Source organism: Gopherus evgoodei, chromosome 6 (genome assembly GCF_007399415.2).
Source record: "Gopherus evgoodei ecotype Sinaloan lineage chromosome 6, rGopEvg1_v1.p, whole genome shotgun sequence".
NCBI lineage: Eukaryota > Metazoa > Chordata > Testudines > Testudinidae > Gopherus > Gopherus evgoodei.
The window spans coordinates 41,572,982-41,594,945 of NC_044327.1; the positions used below are offsets into that span (position 1 = coordinate 41,572,982).

The window sequence follows — 21,964 nt, forward strand, 5'->3', positions numbered from 1 at the left end:
ACTGCTTTACATTATTCTCTCTGAATAATAAAACACTTTTGCAATGCAAAGCAATGAAATCTAAAGGTAGTGTCCTGAACACTGTGCCTTACTGAAACAGAATGTGATGTCCAAGCACTTCTGATCATCTTGAATTCTCTATTAGAATTATCAGAGAGATTATAAACTTCCACTCTGGGTACCTCTAACTCCCTTGCGTAAAATGTATCCAATGTTAGGAATGTTTAAAACAAGTTTCCAACTTCCCTCCTTCTGATGCCTCACTATTCTTGAAGCTATCCAGAAAACAGAACTAATGACAAATGGCATGCTTTAATTAATCCTTTACAGATAGTGTTAAAAGTTTAAGTACTATAGCTATTTTGCCAATTATTTGCAATTTTATTTTCATTCCACTGTTCTACATTTCTCCCTCACCAATTGTATTTTGAAAGCACTGAAAAAAACTTCTACAGAATTTTGTAAACTTTACTGCTAGTACATTTTATCATAGTTTTTTCCATTGTTTTACCTCAATGTTTCATATTTGTCTCCCTCACATATGCTTTGTCCATATTAAATCCTTTCTAACCAGATTTTGGAATATTAATAAAAACACTCAAAGGTCACAAAAATGTAGACATAACACCCTAAGGAGCATAGCTCAAACAAGGATATCAATGAAAGAAATCTCTCAATATTTTTATTTCTCTTTAAACACCATCTTTCAGTTTACCTTGAATATTAAGTATGCTCAAAAACAGAGGAAGTATCTAGATGTTAAAATCAGGGAAACAAACATTTTCATAGTGTAGATCACATCTTAATTGCACCTGGTTTCATTTTATGATAATTGTGGGCCATCTCTCATTTCACTCAATCTCACAATATCCCTGTGACAATTACGCTAATTGTCTGAAATTGAAAACATGTATTTTTAGCTCTCTTTAATTTCAAAAAAAGGCTAAAACTTTTTGGACAGTCACAGTACCTACTGTTCTCATTTCAGTTCTCTTTCCTATCTCCCCTGGTCCTCTCTCCCGCCACATATATGTTTGCCTGCCACCTGGTCCTCTCCTCCATTTTCTTGCTGTAAGGTTCTCCATTACATGGAATATATGCCTGGCATCCTGGCTCTCTTCACCTTTGTACATACTGCCTTGCTCCCTTCTTCCTAGTCCCCTAGGTATTCTTTTTCTAATGGCAGTTCTAATCCCACTGATGACTACCTATTCCAGTTCCTGAGATCAGCTCCTCTTTCCTTTAAAAAGTAGCACTGATTGGTGGTTGGGACCAAAGAGAATCTTGATCTTTCCAGCCAATTTTACAGTCATCTAAGTGCCTGTTTGCAATGAAGAGCCTGGGTATCTGTATAAATTGCTAGAGACTAAGAGGAACAAGTACCACCTGACCGAACAGTTCTCAGTAAAGAAGAGCTCTGCAGACAACAGATTACGAACTACTGTGTAACGCTATTGCTTCTTCACCTACAAAGCATTACATTAAAGGGAAAGAAGAGGCTTTTTAACACCTCGTGATTATCTGGATGAAACAATGCTGCAATTTGTTATGAAACTGCAATTGTAACATAGCTTCACACACCACAAGAATTAGCATATTAGAAGTTAGCCCATAAACAAAACATGTAAAAGACCATCACGTCTATCAACTGTTTTGGTTTACAGTATTTTTTTAAATATTACTATCTTACCTGCAATCCATACTTAGCATCAACAACAGACACAATACCTGGGGGAAAAAAGTTCGTAAGTGACATCTAGAATGAAGAGTATTGATTAAGAAATAAACTGAAAACTGCTAAGAAGATGTTAGCTTCTTGAATAATTACAGGGGCAGCAGCAACCTCAATAGTTAAGGGTACACAAGAGTTTTTATTCTAATCTCACGTTCAGTTACTTATAACCTCGCAAAACTCTCATCAATCTGGCTGAAAATATTATAATTGTTTCCTAATTATCTAGGTTCTTATATAGTGCTCATCCACTGTGGTATGTGAGTGCCTACCAAAACGGTGAGGTGTACACATAATACAGATGCATCTCTCTCCTTGTTCCAGTCCACAGGGGCTGGATGTGGGGAAAGATGTTGTAGTGGTGTTATAGTAGTAGTATTCTGAAGGAACTGAGGAGCATGGTCATTCTGATCATTTCTGGGAGCAACTTCCAGATACACAGCCACTTGCCAAGAGAACCATCGCCTGCCACACACAAGCGTCACTCAAGTCTGGCGGTGGAACACAGCTGGCAAAGGAGGTAAACAAGAACAGAAGGTGAGGTAGTCCCTCATATAACTTGGACCAATCTCAAAGTGGATTAAAACTATGCATTTGAATCAGTATTCAATGAGGGACCCATTTAAGAGAAAAGGCAATGGAAGGCACTGTGTTCTTGGTGGCCTATGTTATTCAGCAGACAGGCTCTCTCATATTGCTTAAAAGAAATATATTTTTTAAGAAGAAAATAAGTAAAAATGTGAACAAAATAAGCCCAGCTACAACACACTAAATATTTTTGAGAGGCTTGCCAATTGGTGCAAGAGAAAGAAAGGAGTACAGAGAACAAGAGTGCTAAAGAAAGAGATTGAGAGGAGGAAAAAAACAAACCAATCAAAGATGGGATATATAGAAAAGTAACAAGTTTCAGAATTTCCTATTCTATCCAGATCCAGAAATTCTTTAAGTGGCCAGTACCGTGGAATAGTTTCAATGATGCAACAGAAACCAAAGAAAGTGAATTCCACCAATACAACCAGATTTTGTAATGGCAAGAAGAAATTCCATAATCCGTATCGTTAGTGACTGCTTTACATGCTTCTATACAGTGTTAAAGGTATCTGCTCACACGCATTGTTTTCAGCTTACGGACAGTTTATCATGATGAAAAGTAGTGCCTATGTAATTAAGAGTCATCACTACCTTTGACTTCAGAATTTGGCATGTTTGCACAAGTCCAGTAAAAAAAATTTCTAAGGTTTAAATATATTTCATTGAGAAAATAATGAACATGAGGTTACCCATATATAAACAACAGCAAATAAGTTTTCACCATGCCTCTGCAATCAAGCTACTTGTTTATTTCTTGAAAAGAAATTGTCAAAATAACTCACACTAAAGCGAAAGAAAATCTCTCACAAGTATTACAGAAGATAAACACACACTTCTTACCATCAAGATATATGTCACTTCCGAGTTCAGCATCAACCCAAAACATGGAGGCCACAGCACCTAACAAGCAAGACATTTAGTTGCAAGACAGATGATGTACCAGAAAACACTCATCTCTAAGCAGTTTTTAAACCACACCTGTTCACAGTTGCTAGTCTTCAACTTTCCCCTTGATGCCAGAAGAACACGAAATCAAGTATTAAAAATGTTGGTTCTCCAACCATATATTTGGTGCAGTGATGCCGCTGTGAGTCTTGAAAGCAGTGATAGCAACACCTAAGATGTGAGAGCTCTAACAGGTACATCACAAAAATAAAAAAATTCAAAACGAAAAGAAACCCCTCAACATGACTCCACCACTATGTCAGCAACCACATTTCTTAATTCCAAATTCTTTATAGTTCTCTTCTTGTGTTTTTTATCCCCCTTGGATCCCTGCCATTTCACTAAAACTGATCCATCCTTTTGATGAAAGTAAGGGCGCCTATGCTCATCCTCCTCAACCTCTACAGTATTTTCTACACAGTCTCGCACTTCTTCCTCTTCTCCGCACATACTCCTGACTACACTTTCATGATTCTGCTCTCTTACCTCTCTCCAACCATGCATTTAGCATCAGCTTGCCTTGTTGCTCCTTTTCACTGATCCGTTATCTACTGAACCCCATTTTCTAGGGTAATGTCATTGGCTCCCTCTTCTCCTGCTCTCCCTGGGTGAGCTTACCTACTCCAAGTTTCCACTACCCCCTTATGTAGTAGCAGAGAGAAAGAAGGGATTTACAGTGAGAGAGAAAAAAGGTTGGATCAGGACTTCTGAGAGGAGCTAGATCCTAATGCAGTCTGCTAGGAACCTCCTTCTTCCCTAAAATCCTTCCCAGTTCTTCACATGAGAAAGCAGCGCAGGACATAGATGAAGATAACCCAGTACAGCACGCTGGGTTCCATACTAGAAAAGTGCAGCAGTTTTTCATTTAGATGCATTTAAACCAGTGTAGTACTAGTTCATATCAACATATCTTAAATTGGTAACTGAAGCTTAATTGATACAAGCAAGACTAACTGGTTTAGTGCATCTACATTAGAGGTTTGCAGAGGTTTCACTACATCCATTTTTAAACTGATTTCATTACACCAGTGCACTTTTCAGGTATAGAAAAGGCCTGACCAAAAAAAATTCTGGAGGCTGACAGCACTTCAGAAAAGTTGCATCCATTTCTTCCTTATGTCAACAGTACCTAAGTTAATAGAATAAGAATTTTTTGACACCATTAGTAATTTTTTAAAAATAATTAAATTTAGTATTATTTCTGAGCCTGACACTGGAGCCAAGTATCTTTCTGAAATGTCATTTGTGAAATAACTTTGGAAGAGAATGAACTGGTTTCCAAGCTGATTTTATAACAGTTGATTATAAAATCAATATTAAACAAAATGTTTAATTATTGAAGATTAAAGCTTTCCTTTGAACTAGTAATATTTTGTTGAGTTGATACCAAACACTATAGTTTTTCTGAAGTCTTCAATTTCAATATTTAACAATGACACATTTTGCTTCATTACTGATGGTTAAACATTGAAATGAAAGAACGCTGTATTAAACATCTAAGGTACTTTTTGTAAGAGTAAAGGTGTTAGCACTAGTGGACTGGCCCAATTCTGACTCAGGTTTATATTTATATTCATTTATATTCTCACAATAGTTTATGTTGGCTATGGCATTTTTCATATTTCCTTTCACATACAAATGTGTACATCATGTTGCTGGAACTAATTAGCTGCTGCTATTTCCATCCCAGAAGACAATGCTCTTCAGTGATAGGTAGTGTTATACAGCTACAAGAGCTAGATTATCTACTGCCTTGCACCTTGTTTGGTCGTTTATACCTCTGCAAAGCATATAATGGTGAGAGTGGAGAATTCTGACTTGGCAACATTTCACATTCATATTGGAGAAGTCAATGACTACACAAATCAGTGGAGAATTGATCCCTCACTCTGTAAAGCACTATGGGATTCTTGGAAAAAGCAGATGCTATTTATTTACAAAGTATTTTCATTTCCTTGAAGAAAAAAATAAGCATGGGAGGGTAGGCGTTACATGTGCCTCTGAAATAATATATTCAACCTGTGCGTAAAAAGCAGTCCTGAAAACATGTAGATTAAGATCAGCCAATAAAAGTTAACAAGTCAAAGCCTTTGCAAAAGATATCTGTTCTGAGAAGAAAAAGGTAGAGGGGTATAATATTCATGGTTATTCCTGAAAAGCCCCAGTACAAAAAGGGGCCTAGTGTCTTCAGGATAAATGTTATATATTTATAAATAAGACATCATAATTTGTTTTGACGCGAACTGATTTAACATGTAACAGTGCCACAACATGAAGAGGAGAAGCTGACAGCAATGAAAGTATTTTATTTTTCAAAGCATCATGGCTCTAGCTAGTGACAGGGCTGTCTAAAAGAATGAAACATATAGGGAAAAACAATGATAACTGAACTCATTCCAATGTCTAAAGCCATCTAACTGAACTGACAAGATGTGGTCCCCCAAGCATCACCTTGTGTCAACTCTGAAATACCTGTCAGATGTTTACAGTGATTACTCATGCAAGATATAGCAAAGGCCACACGATCTAATGGTTTCCTGATATCTATTGATTTTTTCCCCTAAAACCTTAATAGTTTTCCAATTTGACTGAAATGGGATGTGTGTGTAACAGGGGCTAAATCAATGTCCTTTCTTTTAAAGAAAATTACTTTACCATGACAATTATTTAGCTTTGGACTGAAGAATGTCAGTTTCCTAAATGGGAAATAAGAATTTCCTTCACTTTCCTGGCTGACAACAGGTTTTTAATTAACAGAGGTCAGGGTAGACTGTTTTTAAATAGTTTTCCTTAATTTTAAAATCAACATATACATGTCATTTTTGTATAGTAAAATATAAACAGCACCCATTGAATCGTTGACATCTTTTATTACTAGACTGGAAAAAAATAAATAATTAACTATATATGTACATTCAGCATGATAGATTGTCTACAAATTCAGCAATACTTAACTCTGTGCAAACAGCTGTGAACTGGAAGTTTCTGTATATTCATCTGATTCACACATTTAGACAATACATTTGCCTGTTTGACAGTATGCTCTGTACCTTAACAAAATACAAGTCCATCATTGACAACCTCCATAATACATGTACATAATATATATAATTAAAGCATAATAATAATCTGAAAGTGTTACATAAAAATAGCACCTCCTTACTTGGAGCCATCAGTTTTTATACCACACTTCTCACTGTCATGTCTGATATTTGCTGCCTGCGTATTCTGAGCCACATTGAAAAAATATTTTATCATTTTTTACTCCTGTTAGCCTTCAGAGCCCATACTGCTGCAGGAGAGAATGCTGGATTCTATTCTGGCTTGTGCAACAAAATCTTTATCTGATACAATTTCATAATTTGTATTGCAGTCAGGCATGTGAACACACACCACACTATCACACATTCAAAATAAAAATGCATACTATGCAAGCAAATAAAAAATGATTTCTATCTTTCTCACAAAAACAGGATATTCACCATGGCTATCATGAATATATAATTATCTACCTGGATCTGCCAATCCAGTGGTTTCTAGTAGTATATAGTCAAACTTTCCCTTCTTCTGCATCAGGTTCTCAATAGCCTTCAAGCCATTGTCCCTGTAAAAGAAAAAAAAAAGTTTTCAACCTGAGCAGCCTTTACAGGAGCTACAATAGATATGAATATGTTTTATGTTTTTTATTCATACGGAAGGTAATGTGGTTTAATCTCTAAAACAAGGGACTGGTAGTTAGAAATTGTAGTTTATATTCCGAACTACCAACTCACTGTCCAACCTTAGACAAATCACTTAATCTCTATCTTATTTTAACTATCTGGTAATAATATATTTTTATTGGACCAACTTCTGTTGGTGAGACAGACAAGCTTTGGAGCTACACAGAGCTCTTTTTCAACTCTGGGAAACCTACTCCAAGCGTCACAGCTAAATACAAGGTGGAACACAGAGGATTAGCATAGGGGTTCTCAGACTTTTGTACTGGTGACCCCTTTCATCCAGAAAGCCTCTGAGTGTGACTCTCCCTTACACATTAAAAATGCTTTTGTATCTATTTAACACCATTATAAATGCTGGAGGAAAAGCAGGACTTGGGGTGGAGGCTGACAGCTCACAACCCCCCATGTAATAACCTTGCGACCCCGAGGGATCCCGAACCCCCATTTGAGAACCCCTGGTTTGGCATAATTAGATAATGTGTGTGTCAAGGGACTTTCAAGGTGAAGTGGTCCATTAACACCCCTCCCGTCATAGGGAAAGGAAGGGAAGAGGGGAAGCAGCTGGGGGGAGGGGGAGCTTGTTAGTGGGTTATAAATTGTTGTAATAAGCCATAAATCCAGTGTCTGTATTCCCTCCATGATTTTTAGTATCTAGCAAAGTTACGAATTTAAGGTCCCAGGTTCATCTTTTGAAAGTGTTGTGCAGGTTTCCTTTGAGGATGAGAACTGACAGGTCAGATAGACAGTGATCCCTTTGTGAAAAGTATTCACCCACAGATAATGTGGTGTTTGTCTTTTATTGTTTTCCTGTGAGAGTTCATTTGAGAGCATAGTGATTGTCTGATTTCACCCACACAGTTGTTATTGGGGCACTTAGTTCACTAGATGAGGCGCACCACTCATTGTGACAGGCATGCATATGACCTATGAACCTTGAAAGGTGTGTTGTGGGGAGTGTTGATCATTGTAGCAGTGGAAATGTCTGCAGGTTTTGCATCTGTTGTTCTGACAGAGTTTGGTGCCACTTTGAGTTGGTGTGGTATTATTAGTGACTCCACAAAAGTGTTACTGTACATCCCAATTAGTATTATGAAAGGAATTCAACATGTTAATTACATGCATCAGCATTCATACTGTGACATATTAAAAAAGGAAAAGACCTAGTAGGTTATCCAGTCTGTCTCCCTGTCAATACAAGATGTCACTTACAGTACCTTTTCTACTGCTTTGTCCAAGCAAGTTTAAATTGTTCCAAGTGTTAAAGCTTATAGAATTTCCCCTGGGTGAATACTCTACAGCCTAACAGGTCTCACTGTCAGAAAGTTCTTACTAATTGGGGTCTATATTTCTGGCCATAATTTTACCCTTTTATTTAATACTACCCTTAATTTCTCGCCCTTTACTTTTACTCTGTTCAAATATTTGTAGAGTTATGGCTCCATCACAGTAATCTTCGGCAAGTTATATTAATATATTCTTATTTCTTAAAACTCTCTTCAAATCAATCCCTCCAGTCCGATCATTTTGGTTCTCTTAACTCTCTCCAATAGGTTCTTCATGTTTCTGGACAGTAGATGCCCAAAACTGAACACAGTATTATTAGTATTGCGGTAGTGCCAACAAGCCCTAGTCATGAGCCAGGGCCTCATTGTGCTAGACGCTGTAAACAGAACAAAAAGATGGGAATATTGTGGATGTGGTCACTATTCCTGCTACTTGATGTGATGCCTCCGTAAAGAAATGGCTAAAATTACTTTTAGGCAATGTAAACCAAAAATCCTGCACATTGCAAACTTACGTATAATTTGCTGTCCACTATCATTCCTATGTCTTTTTCAGGATTACTGATTTCCAGGTTTATGCCTATCAAGTATCTGTATTTTGAATTCCCCATCCCTATTTCACATATATTATCTTGTATTCTTCCCACCCACCAACACTGAATTTCATCATTATGTGTGCTATGTTATGGCCATTTTCAAATTGGAATTGCTCTAGGTCTAAGAATTACGTCTCTAACCTCACTGGTGTTTGTAGCTCTTATGGAGAGAACTCAGCCTTACTGAACTCCCTCCATACCATCAGCAAATTTAATCAACATACTGTTCCTCTCCTTGAAAACTCTAAGGCATGTCTTCCCTCAATTTTGAAGCTCCTCCACCACCTTCTTGAGGTTAAGCATGATTGTTGTCTACAAATTATTACGGAAGGTGTGTGTTCAGGGATGGCTCTACCACACAGGTAGAACATGAAGGCACACAGGGCAGGAAAATATTAGGGGCAATAAAACCTTCAGTAACTGTTTCCATAGGTGACAGCCCACTGGTAGGAATCAACATTTGCAATTTCATCTGGGACAGGAGAAACCCCTGGGATCGCACTCCTAATATTAAACATAAGAGGCTAAACAAGGGGGCTCTATAATTCAGCTAGTCATAGTTTTATCTAATAAGCAAAGCCTTTCAAATGAGCTACTTTCCAAAATACAATATTTTAATATCTTATGGAAGGCATATTGTACTAATTAGTTATTTTATATGTTGTTATTGACCTCTAATAAACCACCGTGCTCAGTTTTTGTAATACTATCAGTAGAACATACATTCCTTTTGAGAATGAGAGTTTGCCTTTCTGTAGTTGTTTATAGATATTCAACTATTCTTCCACCCCAATAAGTCAGTCAACATTTGATGCAAGTATGTGAAACAATTATGATACAAAGCAATAATACATCAAAATAGAAAACACAAGTTAATTCAAGGATTCTGGCTTTAAAAATATATATAGAAGAGCAAGAAATTCAACATCATTTAGCTTTTTTTTTTTTTTTTTTTAAAAACCCACTGTAGATGATATATCTAATGCCTATCAAATATCCAGGTATACATGATAGGACTGTGAAAAAATGAAATTTCAAGAAGAGAGAGCAAGCCCCAAGCTTACTCCTAATGCAAGGGTAGCCAACATGAGCCTGAGAAGGAGACAGAATTTACCAATGTACATTGCCAAAGGGCCCCAGTAATAAGTCATCAGCCCCATCAGCTCCCCCTTCACCCCCTGCTCCCAGTGCCTCCCGCCCACCAGCAGCCCCACCAATCAGGACCTCCTGACCAGCTGTTACATGGCGTGCAGGAGGTTCTAGGTGGGGTGGAAGAGCGAGGGCATGGCAGGCTCAGGGGAGGGGGTGGGAAGAGGTGGAGTGGGGGCAGGGCCTGTGGCAGAGCCAGGGGCTGAGCAATGAGCACCCCCTAGCACATTGGAAAATTGGCACCTGTAGCTCCTTCCCTGGAGTCAATGCCTATACAAGGAGCCACATATTAACTTCTGAAGAGCCGCATGTGGCTCCAGAGTCACAGGTTGGCCACCCATGTCTAATGTTTATATAAACCACCCCCACAAAATATTCCTTACTTTACTGAACAGCACAGGCAACCGTTTCTGAGCTCTAGCCATTCTTCATAGAGTTCTCCACCTTGACTTATAGCCAAGGATTTTTCCAAGGCACTTCCTAGAAATACAGGAAGAGCATAAGTAGCACATTTTAAACCTACAAACTCGCAACAATACCTGAAAAATAAGATGAGAAAAATTCAAATGAGGTAGATTTCTGAACTTTATTTGTGTTCCATGTTCTCATCAAACCTTCCTGACAAATTCTTTAGACATTATACTTAGTTTAAGCAATCATTTTGATATTAGGCGAATTTAAGGTCTAAGGGCCAAACCACGCTATGAAGAACAAAAAATAAACTTGCAAAAGCAGAAGTATGACCCATTTATTTGAACGCGTAGGTGGGATGGATGTAAGGCATTCAAAGTGGTATGATAGTCATGTATGATGCAGACAAAATTGAATTTATATATGAGACAAAGAAAAACGGTTTAATACTTAACTCTTACACATTTTTAAAACTGCAGACATTAACTGAGAGGTTGTGTGACAATCAGCAAGTCATTGGCAATACTAAATTTAGAACTCAGTGCTTTGACTACAACTCCTGAAAATAATCTTCTCTCGACTCCACTTACAGATTATGAATTGAGTTGTCCATAGCACGAATTTTTATAATGAAGACGGAAACTTGCCAACATCATTATAGTAGGGTGGGGAATTGCACGGGTTCGCAATACTATATTTCTTCATCAACAGTCATATAAAAGCAGAGAAAAGTAATCAGTTAAAGTTTAAAAAAAAAAGCACTAAGTCGCTGGAAAAAGTGAAGGAATCTCATCGTCCAGCCTCAATAGAGGCAAGCTCTATTACAGTCATTTGACATACTTCTTGCTAGTTAAGCTTGATTTATTACACTACTAATCATTTCTTTAGTTTGGTCTTGTGCAAGTTCTTTATATTCAATGTTAGTTGAACAGCAATGTCTACTAGCATTCTTTTGAACAAAAGAGAACTGACACATCCCAAATCTATAAGCAAACTTTTGAATGTTTATTGTAGTGTTCATCCCACATGTACAAGCTTATTGAGGACGTGGTCTCAATTTTACACTGCTGAGAAACTGCATAAGCCACTCAGATAGCCTTAGCTTGCGGAACAATCAATTTAGATATCAATCCATGCACCCTTATACCATTTGCCTGCTTTTAATAGTTTACTTTCCTAAAGCATTTCTTAACAAAACAGAAAATTGCTTATGTATTCCAATTTTTATTTCTATAGCATACATACCTTCTCCAAACTCATTTAGAATAACTGCTATTCTTTTGCTATGTTGTTCTGTCAAAATATAGTTAAGAAGAGTTGTCTTCCCAGCACCTAAAAAACAGCACAAATATCAGTAGATCAAAAATAAAGTATAAGGAGAATTTTCAAATTCAATGTTACCACCATGCTCCTGAAATATACTTTTTAGAAATTAACACCCAATGGAGTGCTAGTACGTATTATCTCATCTAATACCTTCAGAAGCATTACATTTTATTTTTATATTTGTAATTAAATTATGCCCCTAATTTTTTTAAAGTTATTTGTCGTACTTGGAAGAGAACCCAGGGGATTATTGTAGCACTTCACAAAAATCTTAGAAGCCTTATTGAGTTCCCTCCATGCCCTACAAATCTTAAGGGGCTCACCAGTCTCTTCCCACCCATGGCAAATCTTCTGATATAAAATTCTCTCTTTCTCCAGTAGATAAGCCTTCTTAACAATGAGATTACATTTATATCTATTTTTTCCAATGAACTGGGCTGAAAACTTTTTTTTTTTCCAAATGAAAGTTTAGGTTCCCAGCAATAATTTGTTATCCTATATCAATACTGCTGAAGTAGATGTTTTATAGCATTGTTTCTAAAGAAATGTTAATAATTTCATACTAATCAACTAAATGTTAGTCCTAGGCATGAGACAGCTAGGCAAGTTCAGTAGAGTTAGTTTTATCTTTTTTTCGAGGGTGCGGGGCTATAAAGGTTTCAAAAATCTTCCATGGATTTTTGGAATTGCGATACCCATTGTCACTTCAATTTTACAGAAATATTTTTCCTCAGCCCTGGATCTAATCTAAGTTTTGAGCCCTGTATGGATTTCTGTGAATCTGAGAGTGAGGGGCCAAAATTGGGCTTATAAACATAAACTGAGTTGCAACTTAACTATGGAGCAACTGTCACCTCTCTAGGTCAGCATGCTTTGGGGAAAAAAAAACAAATATAATTATCATATTTAAGGTGGTTGGTGAAGAAGCAGAGCAGAGGGGCATTCTGCCGCTTCTGCAGCTGGGCTGAAAGGCTGTCAGTTTCACTGACTCTGACAATACCCTTCCCTAAGAGCTCGGAAAGAAAAAAAATTCTGTACTGGCTCTCTTGAAACAGGTGGTTTTTTTTTTAATGCCCTTTCTGTGATTTTTATACCAATCTCAGTTTATGGTGACCTAACTTATGATTTTTTTTAACACTTTGGTTTGGCAATAACTGCATTCATATAATTTTTAAGGGACTTTTTCAAAGGGTGTCAAAAACGTTTGGTCAGTTATACAATCAGTCATGCAAGACATCCATTCAGACACTAGCATCATATTTTGAGTGCTTACTCATGTAATCTCTGCACTCATCTTTTGATGGAACAAAATGGACTGACCGCTACAGCTGGAAAGCCAATTCAGGGTTTGTCTATATAGCAAATTACTGCACAGCAAGCCAGGATGTGCACCAGCTTGCAGCACAGTAACGTTGCATGTGGACACTCCTACACCACACTGAAAGTCCCAGAGGGCAGCTTGGCTGTAGATTCACACTCTGAGCTTGCCATACAGTGACTTGCTGCGTACACAAGCCCTAACTGTGCCGGTCAGGCTTTATGAGCTATTTTATAGGAGCAACCACAGAAGCTCATTTAACTCTCCAAAATGATTCCGCAAGCCCATTGTGACAGAAGTATTTTCTATAGATAGTGGTGCCATGAGACCAAGTTTGTACTGGATGTATTGAAAACTGAAAACATGACAACAACAGTTTAGAGCATCATCAGAACTGAAGTTATGCACTCTTTTTGTCATGAAATATAGAATACTAGGAAGATGGCTGCATGGTTTGTTTGGAGTAGTGCTCCTCATTCCACAGATTGTTCTAGTCAAGAAGAATATGAACAGGCAAATTCCACCCCATACACCCAACTGAAGTCACTATGCAATGCATAAAACAAGGCAAATGGTGGTTTTGCATGGAACGCTGTTAGGGCAGCGGTAAAAAAAAGCACAAAATAGGGCAAGTTTGCTTTGCAAAGACCCCAGAGAGGAAGCTGAAGGTTAGTGTTGCTAGGTGAGCTGGTTACCTAAATAACCTGTGATGATAGTGACTGGGATCTTGGTGCCGTGGCTGAGTTCAGCCTCTTCTCCCAAAATCTCCTGATCCTCTATGGGAACCAGCTCGGGGCACTCCTCTTCCTCCATGGGAGCCTGGGCCATCGCCAGCCACTGCCACCACAGAGCACCCTGGAGAGAGAAACAACGCGCGGCAGGGGAGCCTGGTGGGACCAAACTCACACACGCTCCCATACTACCCCCCCCCATTTACCGCACGCCCCTAATACGCTCCTTCCCCCCACCCCCGGCTGCGCGCCCCGGTTGGAGAGGGGGAGCGGCTCTCAGTCCCTCCCCGCCACTAGCGCAGGAGTCCCGGGCCCCCCCACTCACCTGCGGTCTCTCCGCCCCTCTCCCGGCGGCGTCACGCCCACGTGACGGCGGGCCGAAGCCGCAGCGTCAGGAGGCGCCACCAGTACCTCTAACCGCTCGGCGGCGCCCGGCACAAGAAGCGTTAAAGAAGAGACTGTTTCTCTTGCACGCTTCCCCCACCAGCGTCTGTAGATGCGCATGCGCAGGGTGAGACACCCCCCCACCCCCGATTCTAGACGCGCATGCGCAGCTCTGTGGCCTTTTTGTAGCACATGAGCCTACCGCACTATGCGGATTGCGGACATGCGTGCGCAGCCTGTCCTTTCACACGCTGTTCTCTCTGTCAGAGTCACGGGGTGATTGTCGGCTCGGCAGTTGGAGTGGGCACGGGTGTAGGGGCGGGGGGCGGAGTTAGCCGCGCGCCGCGGGCCGGGGGGCAGCGCTTTGTGCAGGTGCGGCTGCGTGTAACGCGAGGCGGGGTCAGTAGTGCGGCAGCCACTGCTAGTAAGGTGCCGTGGTGAGTTCGTAGCTGGAGGCCTTGTGCTAGGGCGGGCCATAGGGCTACTGTACGGGCCAGTTTGCAGCCAGGCCTGGGCCAGAGGCGCGGCGGCCTGGAGCGACATCAGCTACTAGGGGAGGGGGCGTTAGTGTGAATGAAGCACCTGAAAACCCATGCACAGTTCTCAACGCAGCTCTGTTTTCATGCCTAGTCCCAAATGCAAAGGGCTCACTCCCGCGGATGCTGGAAACATCTTGGCCTGGCTAATAAGTGGGGTGGGGGGCGGTTTATATTTTTGCTTGTATTCTGATGGATTATATTTTAGGGTGACCAGACAGCAAGTGTGAAAAATCAGGACTGGGGGTGGGGAGTAATAGGAGCCTATATAACAAAAAGACCCAAAAATCAGGACTGTCCCTATAAAATCGGGACATCTGGTCACCCTAGCATATTTTGGTCCAAGGAAATAATGACCAGTTCAAGGCACAGTAGATTGTGTCAGTGAGAAGTATCAAAAATGCTGTATGCACTTAAAAGGCTAAGGATGAACCCTGCTTTTTAGTGGTATAATAATAGTAATTAGTGATGCCTGTTAGGGTTGCCAATTTTGTTTGCACTGTATTCCTGGAGGGTTCTTCACATGACATCTTTAATTAAAGATTAATATTTAATTCATGAAGATTCTAGGCCAGTCCTGGAGGGTTGGTAGCCCTATAGCACCTTTTCTCTGTAGATCTCAAAGTGCTTTCCAAAGGTGGATGACTCCTTTGCAGGTCAGAAAACTGAGGCACAAACTGGTGAAATGACTGGCCTAATTTCTCTTTGCAGGCTTGTGGCAGAGCTGGGAATAGAACCCAGATCTATTCAGTGCTCTATTAGACCTTACTTCTTTTCATATAGCTCTTGGGTATAGATACAGTTTTTTGTCACAGAATGCTAATGACGACTAAAAAAAGTGCTGTGTCACAGGTCCAGTCAGTCTCTTGTTCATGCATTCATTTATATGTATATGTAACCCTTCTGCCCCTCTAAGTTGGCAGCAACAAGGGCCGGGTTCAGTATCCAGGGATTCCGTTTCAGTAACACAATGCATAACCGGCTCGAGCCCCCACCCAGTGACCTGGGACACTTACATACCACACCCCCCTGGGCGCCTCTAGGAGGCAATACTTCCCCTCTCGCAAGCACGGAGTCAGTGTAGCAAAATCTTTTTAATAAAGGAAGGAATCAATGCGGCATCCCATTGGAGAAACACCACAAACAGGGTTATAACACAAACCATAAACAAAAACCCACCTCCAAGTACATTTGGCAATGTCCTTTTTCCCCTTAGGGTCTTAAGTCCAATCACTCCAAAGTCCAACAACCCAAAAGTCTCTGGTCAGTGCCACCCCAGAGTTCAAGAGTTTATCTGTAGAGGTCCCTCCCCCCAGCCTGGGTAGAAAGGGGCACCTTACATGGTCCGGGGCCAACTGCCCTGCCTCTCCGTGGGTTCTGCTTCCGTCTTCTCCACGAACTGCTCCGCTTTACCAACCGCTCCACTCTGCTCCTCCAGCCGTCCTCAGAAACTGCTCCGCTCCGCCAGCTGCTCTGCTCCATGAGCTGCTCCAGTTCTCCCTGCAAACTGCTCGGCTCCACTCGCTCTGTGGGCCGCTCCACCCATCTCACAGCTACTCCGCTCTGCCAGCCGCTCCGCTCCACCAGCTGTCCCATGGTCTGCTCTAGCCATCTCCACAAACTGCTCCACTCCGCCAACAGCTCTGTTCCACAGTATAGCTTCAGGCTTCTCCACTAGTTAGCACAGTACTCAGTGCTCTCAGCTCAGTAATTTCAGCTCTTTAGTGATTTCGACTCTTAGTAGGGGAGCCCCAGTGCTAGTGCACCATTAGCCCAAAGTGAGTTCAGCTCAGTAACCTGTATCTAAATTCTTGAGGGAATAAAAAAATCAACTGACATTCCACAGTGGAGAGAGGACGGGGTGGAACTAGTGCTTCTGGCTCCACAAGGAGACTGCCCCACCAGGCACAGATACCTGTCCCCAGCCCCTCTCAATTCACTGGGTTTTGGAACCCATGTCCCTTGTCTAGCAAGTACCACCCAACTGAGGTTGAGTCATTTCTGTCACAAAGCAGTCCCACAGCTCTGCAGCCTGGGATGGGATAGGCGTGCCTATGCAAATACACTCTCTGAAATTCTTTCCACCAAATGTCAGGGTAGAGCTCATCCTGACTCTGCTTACATATATATATATAATCTTGAATCCTGAAAGGGATTTAGTTATACAGATAATTAAACTATGCAACCTTGTGTTCTTAATACTGTTAGCCAAGTTATCGCTCTCGCACAATATTTGTATCTCACCCATTCCATTTTTATTTTATTTAAACTATAAAATGAGGTCTCTGGGACCAGGACTGTATTATATGTATTGTTACATAGCACCCAGCACAGTTATTTGATAAATAAAGCTGTTGGAAATCCATCATGTTCTCTCACAGTGCACCACTTTGTAACCTAAAATCCACTAATGATACCACCTCCTCTTTTAATACTGTTTGATTTTCAAAATATTTTGTTATGCTGACAACTAGGATAGGACTCTGAATCCCGAGTGATATATGACTATAGTCTGAGGATCATTGCCCTCTTGACTAAAATAAGTCAATTAAATTTGGGTTTATACAGTTAAATTTGGGCTTATACAAGTGTTCCTTTAATATCAGTTATACTGTTAATCAGTGCTTCTAGTTTGATTACAAAAGTTGTTTACATTTTAGTTACTGCTTTTATTAATGGGAACATATAGACAAATGTTATTCTGAAATCTTCAAATACGGTGGGCTCTGTTATGATACTCACATAGTTTATCCTAGAATAGGTAACAGTCTGGATTTCAACATAAATATCTAAGATTACATGATTTTATAGGTACAAAGGGAAACTCCGTAAGAGTTCCAAAGATAATTATAAAATCCTTTATTTACTAACAGTTTCCTTTTTGGCTTTGGTTACTATTCAACATTGATTAAATGAAGTACTATCTAATGTTGTCCCACTCCATAAATCTTGTGCTCACTCCTTTTGTGAAAGGCCAAAAGAGTTGCAAAGGGTATACTTTTTGCTTCTAACTGGATGCCAGACTCAGAGGTCTTGGATAAACAATCTGGAACAGTAGACAAAAGCCAGTTCTGGACCTGCAGTTCTTTGTGACCACAAAAAATAGTGAATCGAGTCCATTTATTGCACAGTAGAAGTGCAGTTTCTGCTATTTGAAGGATTTTATGGTTGGCTCATGGTAAAACACAACTTTTAACATTCTTATTTTCAGCAGACAAGACATCATATTGTGTGATATCGGTGTTGCCTTCATGCTGGTTACTTTTCTGAAGGAGCATTTCAACTTCCAAACTAGAATAGCTGATGTGTCAATAAAATTTGATTATACAGATTCAGAAGGGAGGGTTGTCCTAAAACTGGTCTGTAGGGTAAGTACTAAAACCTTCAGAAGGACCTATGAACTGCTTTTTGGTAGTCCAGCTCTCAAAGCCTTATACGGTACAACACGTCAAATTAGAAGGCATTATTCCAGTACTAAGAGCCCAATCCTGCAACTCTTATTCAGCCAAGTAGTCAATGGGACTACTCATGTGAGAAGTGATTGGAGAATCAGAAGCTATGTGGCACACCACTGGGATTCAAATCAGTAAGTCTATTTCTCCAAGAAGGAACCAATATGTCTGTGTTGTTTATTATTATTATTATTATTATTATTATTGTATTCCTTGTATTAATCACAGACTTAAATGAGTGCCTGATTAAGAACAATTTTAGATTATTAGAAGAGATTTTTCTCAGTTTGTGCACAGTGAAAAGGGCTGGAGTGCTGGAACAATTTTTATAGTGGGGGTGCTGAGAGCCAGTTAACCAGACTAAACCATGTACATAATGGAAACCACTTCAAGCCAGGGGGGTGCGGTAGCATCCTTGGTTCCAGCACCTATGGAAAAGGGGGAGGGTATGGGAAGCTGTTGGGAACTGCAGGCTAGAATAAATGATGTGTGAAAGCCCATAAATCCTCTTTCAAAATCAGACTGGATATAATGCTGAACTTTCTGTTTTATGGAGATGAGAGACACCTTGTATAAACCTTGCCCAGGTTAGATAAGGCAATGGACAGCCCACAGCTATTAGAAAGGAAGAAGGTGAAAATCCAATTTATTGTACAAAATATTTATTTTGTTTCCCATAAATAATAAATTAAAAATACTTCAGACCAGTCTGTTCATTATTTTTCATTAGGACAATAAAAACATTTGGTTTGGGGCTTTCTGCTGGCCTCTAAATTTAATACCCAAACATAAGAACCTTACTTTGTACTGAAAGTCTTTGACTTGGATTGTGCTGTACCGGCTGCTACAGCTTTTGATACACCTAAACTAAAAAAGTTGACAAGGTAGAATGTGAAAAAAATCCTCATTTTCCTGTGAGTGTGCATTGTGAATACAGAGACTATTAAAGTTTTGAATGTATTGCATGATATTTACCCTAGCAAGCTAGAATGAACATAAATAAAACATGCATGTTTACTAGTGCAGATAATTAAAGCAAACATAGCAGAACTGAAGTCCTTTCCCCAAACAGTACAGCTGAAGTATTTATTTTAGCATACTAGAAAGCCAGATACATCACATACAGTTGATTTCAAAAGAACAGCAGGGTCGAAGATGCCAGAGTTCATTATTAATGGTTATTTATCTAGATTGCGGTAGCACTCAAATTGTGTTAGGAATTTTCTAAATGCAGAGAAGACATGGTCCCTGCCCTGAAGATCATACAGTCTGGGAAAGACAAAAATACTGAAAGGATGGAGAAAATAGATAAAATGTACAAGCAAAGAGATTGGGGGTGGGGGGAAGAGAAGTCTAAGCAAAATCAAATAATATACACATTCTTTTTCGTCATTCAACCTTTGTGGATCAGCTCAGAATGGGCAGTGGATGCATGGTGGCAACTTGGAAGAAAGTGTGTGGGACTGGGAGAGATGGACAAATGGGTTGTTGAGACTAGCACCATAGGTTGGGGAGAAAGGGGTAATGGGCAAATAAGGAAGAGGTAGTTTGGAAGAATTTTGAAAGTGATCACAAATTGCTTGACTGTGATGTGGTGGAGAATGGAGAGCCAGTGGAGGGATTAAAAAAATTGATGACATGGTTAGAACAGTGAGAAAGAAAGATGAATTTAGCAGCTGAATTTGGTAGTGAAAAGGTTACTTCTTGTAATGGCTCTTGCTAGAGGACATAATATAATGAAGTTCAAAGTCACTGAGAGAGGAGTCAGACTAAAACCTAGCACTATAATGACAAACTTTTGAAAAGGGAACTTAAAAAACAAACTGAGGAAGCTAGTTGAAGAGATCCTAAAGTAAAAGAACAAGGAAATTAAAATTGTTAGGCTCAGTCTATATAGAAGCTTTTAAAGCATATCATAATAGAAGCACAGTAGGCAGTCCTACTAAACAAAAACTGGTTAAATGAGTAAGTTAATTATAATTTACATGCCTTAATTATAAACAGAAAATTCTGACAATCTTAGCAATGATCTTACAACTGCAATAAATTTATTGCTCCTTTTTTCTGTTCCTGTTTTTTCTTTGTTTACTTAAATATCTCTACAGTGCGAACTTCTCAGACCAGCAATTGTGTGTATTCTGGAAAGCACCCAGCACACACAATGTGGGTGCTACTGAAAATAACAATTACATTGCCAGGCTCAAGAGTTGATTTGAGCCAAGTGGTTATCCTTCAGAAAATGGAATTCAACCCTCATTAAACCAATAGATAGGCAGGTGAACTCTAAAATGGAAATTACGGTCTAGATCCTGCAAACATATAAGCATATGCTTAATTTTACCCATGAGTAACCCCACTGAGGTTAAGGGAACTACTGACATATAAACTTAAGTATGTACATAGTGTTTGCAGCATCAAATAACGGACAACACAAAGAAGGCTGAACTGTTTCAATTTTTTAGGTCAATTTTCATAAAAAAGATTAACTGTGATTAGGTATTTAATACAATTAATATTAACAACAAAGGAGAAGTATCTTGGACCAGAATAGTAAAAGAACAGAATAAAGAATACTTAGATAAGTTAGATGTATTCAAGTTGGTAGGGCCTGATGAAATACACCATAGGGTACTTAAGGAACTAGCTGAAGCAATCCCTGAATCATTGGCAATTATCTTTGAGAACTCATGGAGGATGGGAGAGGTCCACCAGAGGACTGGAGAAGGGAAAGCATAGTACCTCTCTTTAAAAGCGGGTGCCAGGGGGGAAGGAGGACCTGTGGAATTATAGATAAGACAGTCTAACTTTAATACCTACAAAGATACTGGAACAAATTATGAAACAATCAATTTGTTCAAATCTGGAGGATAATAAGGTGATAAGTAATAGCCAACATGGAATCATCAAGAACAAAACATGCCAAACCAATCTAATTTCCTTCTTTGACAAGGTTACTGGCCTAGCCTATGAGGGGAAGATATGATATATCTTGATTTTAGCAAGGCTTCTGACACAGTCTGATGTGACATTCTCATAAGCAAACTAGGGAAATAATAGTCTTGAGATTAAGTTACCATGAGGTGGGTACAGAACTGATTGAAAGACACTACTCAGAGCGTGCAATAATTCCCAGTCTTCCTGGGACGAGTATCTTGTGGGTGTGTTTTGGGCCTGATACTATTAAATATTTTCATTAGTTACTTGGATGATAGAGTGGAGAGTTTGCTTGTAAGATTTGTAGACGACAAAACACTTCAGAAGACAGGATTAGAATTGGAGTGATCTTGATAATTTGGAGAATTGTTCTGAAATCAATAAGATGAAATTCAGTGAAGATAAGGTGCAAAGTACTATACTCAAGATTGAAAAATCAAATGCACAAATACAACATGGAGAATAACTGACTAAGCAGCAGTACTGCAGAAAAGGATTTGTGAGTTATAGTGGCTCACAAATTGAATGTGAGTCAACAGTGTGATGCTGCTGCAAAAAAGGCAAATGCCATTCTGGGATGTATTAGCAGGAATGTTGCAAGCAAGACACAAGAAGTAATACTTCCCCTCTACTCAGCACAGATAAAGCCTCAACTGGAATATTGTGTCCAGCTCTGGGTACAACACTTCAGGAAAGATGTGGACAAATTGGAAAAAGTCCAGAGGACAGCAACAAAAATGATAAAATGTTTGGAAAACGTGACCAATGAAGAAAGATTGAAAGAGTTGGGTATGTTTAGTCTAGAGAAGAGAAGTTTGAGGGGGACACGTTTGCAAAATTGGAGCCTTGAACTC

At 39.5% G+C, this 21,964-nt stretch overlaps 1 protein-coding gene across 1 annotated transcript in view; it reads right to left on the reverse strand.

The window, feature by feature from the left end:
• CBWD3 (COBW domain containing 3) overlaps positions 1 to 14,452 on the reverse strand; it is a 56,340-nt gene extending 41,888 nt beyond the window's left edge. The window contains 7 exon segments of the mRNA XM_030566219.1: positions 1,691 to 1,728; positions 3,164 to 3,223; positions 6,781 to 6,872; positions 10,402 to 10,498; positions 11,675 to 11,761; positions 13,769 to 13,928; positions 14,130 to 14,452. Coding sequence (XP_030422079.1) covers positions 1,691 to 1,728; positions 3,164 to 3,223; positions 6,781 to 6,872; positions 10,402 to 10,498; positions 11,675 to 11,761; positions 13,769 to 13,901 — 507 coding nt within the window. The 5' untranslated portion in view covers positions 13,902 to 13,928; positions 14,130 to 14,452.
• Positions 14,453 to 21,964: the final 7,512 nt, after the last annotated feature.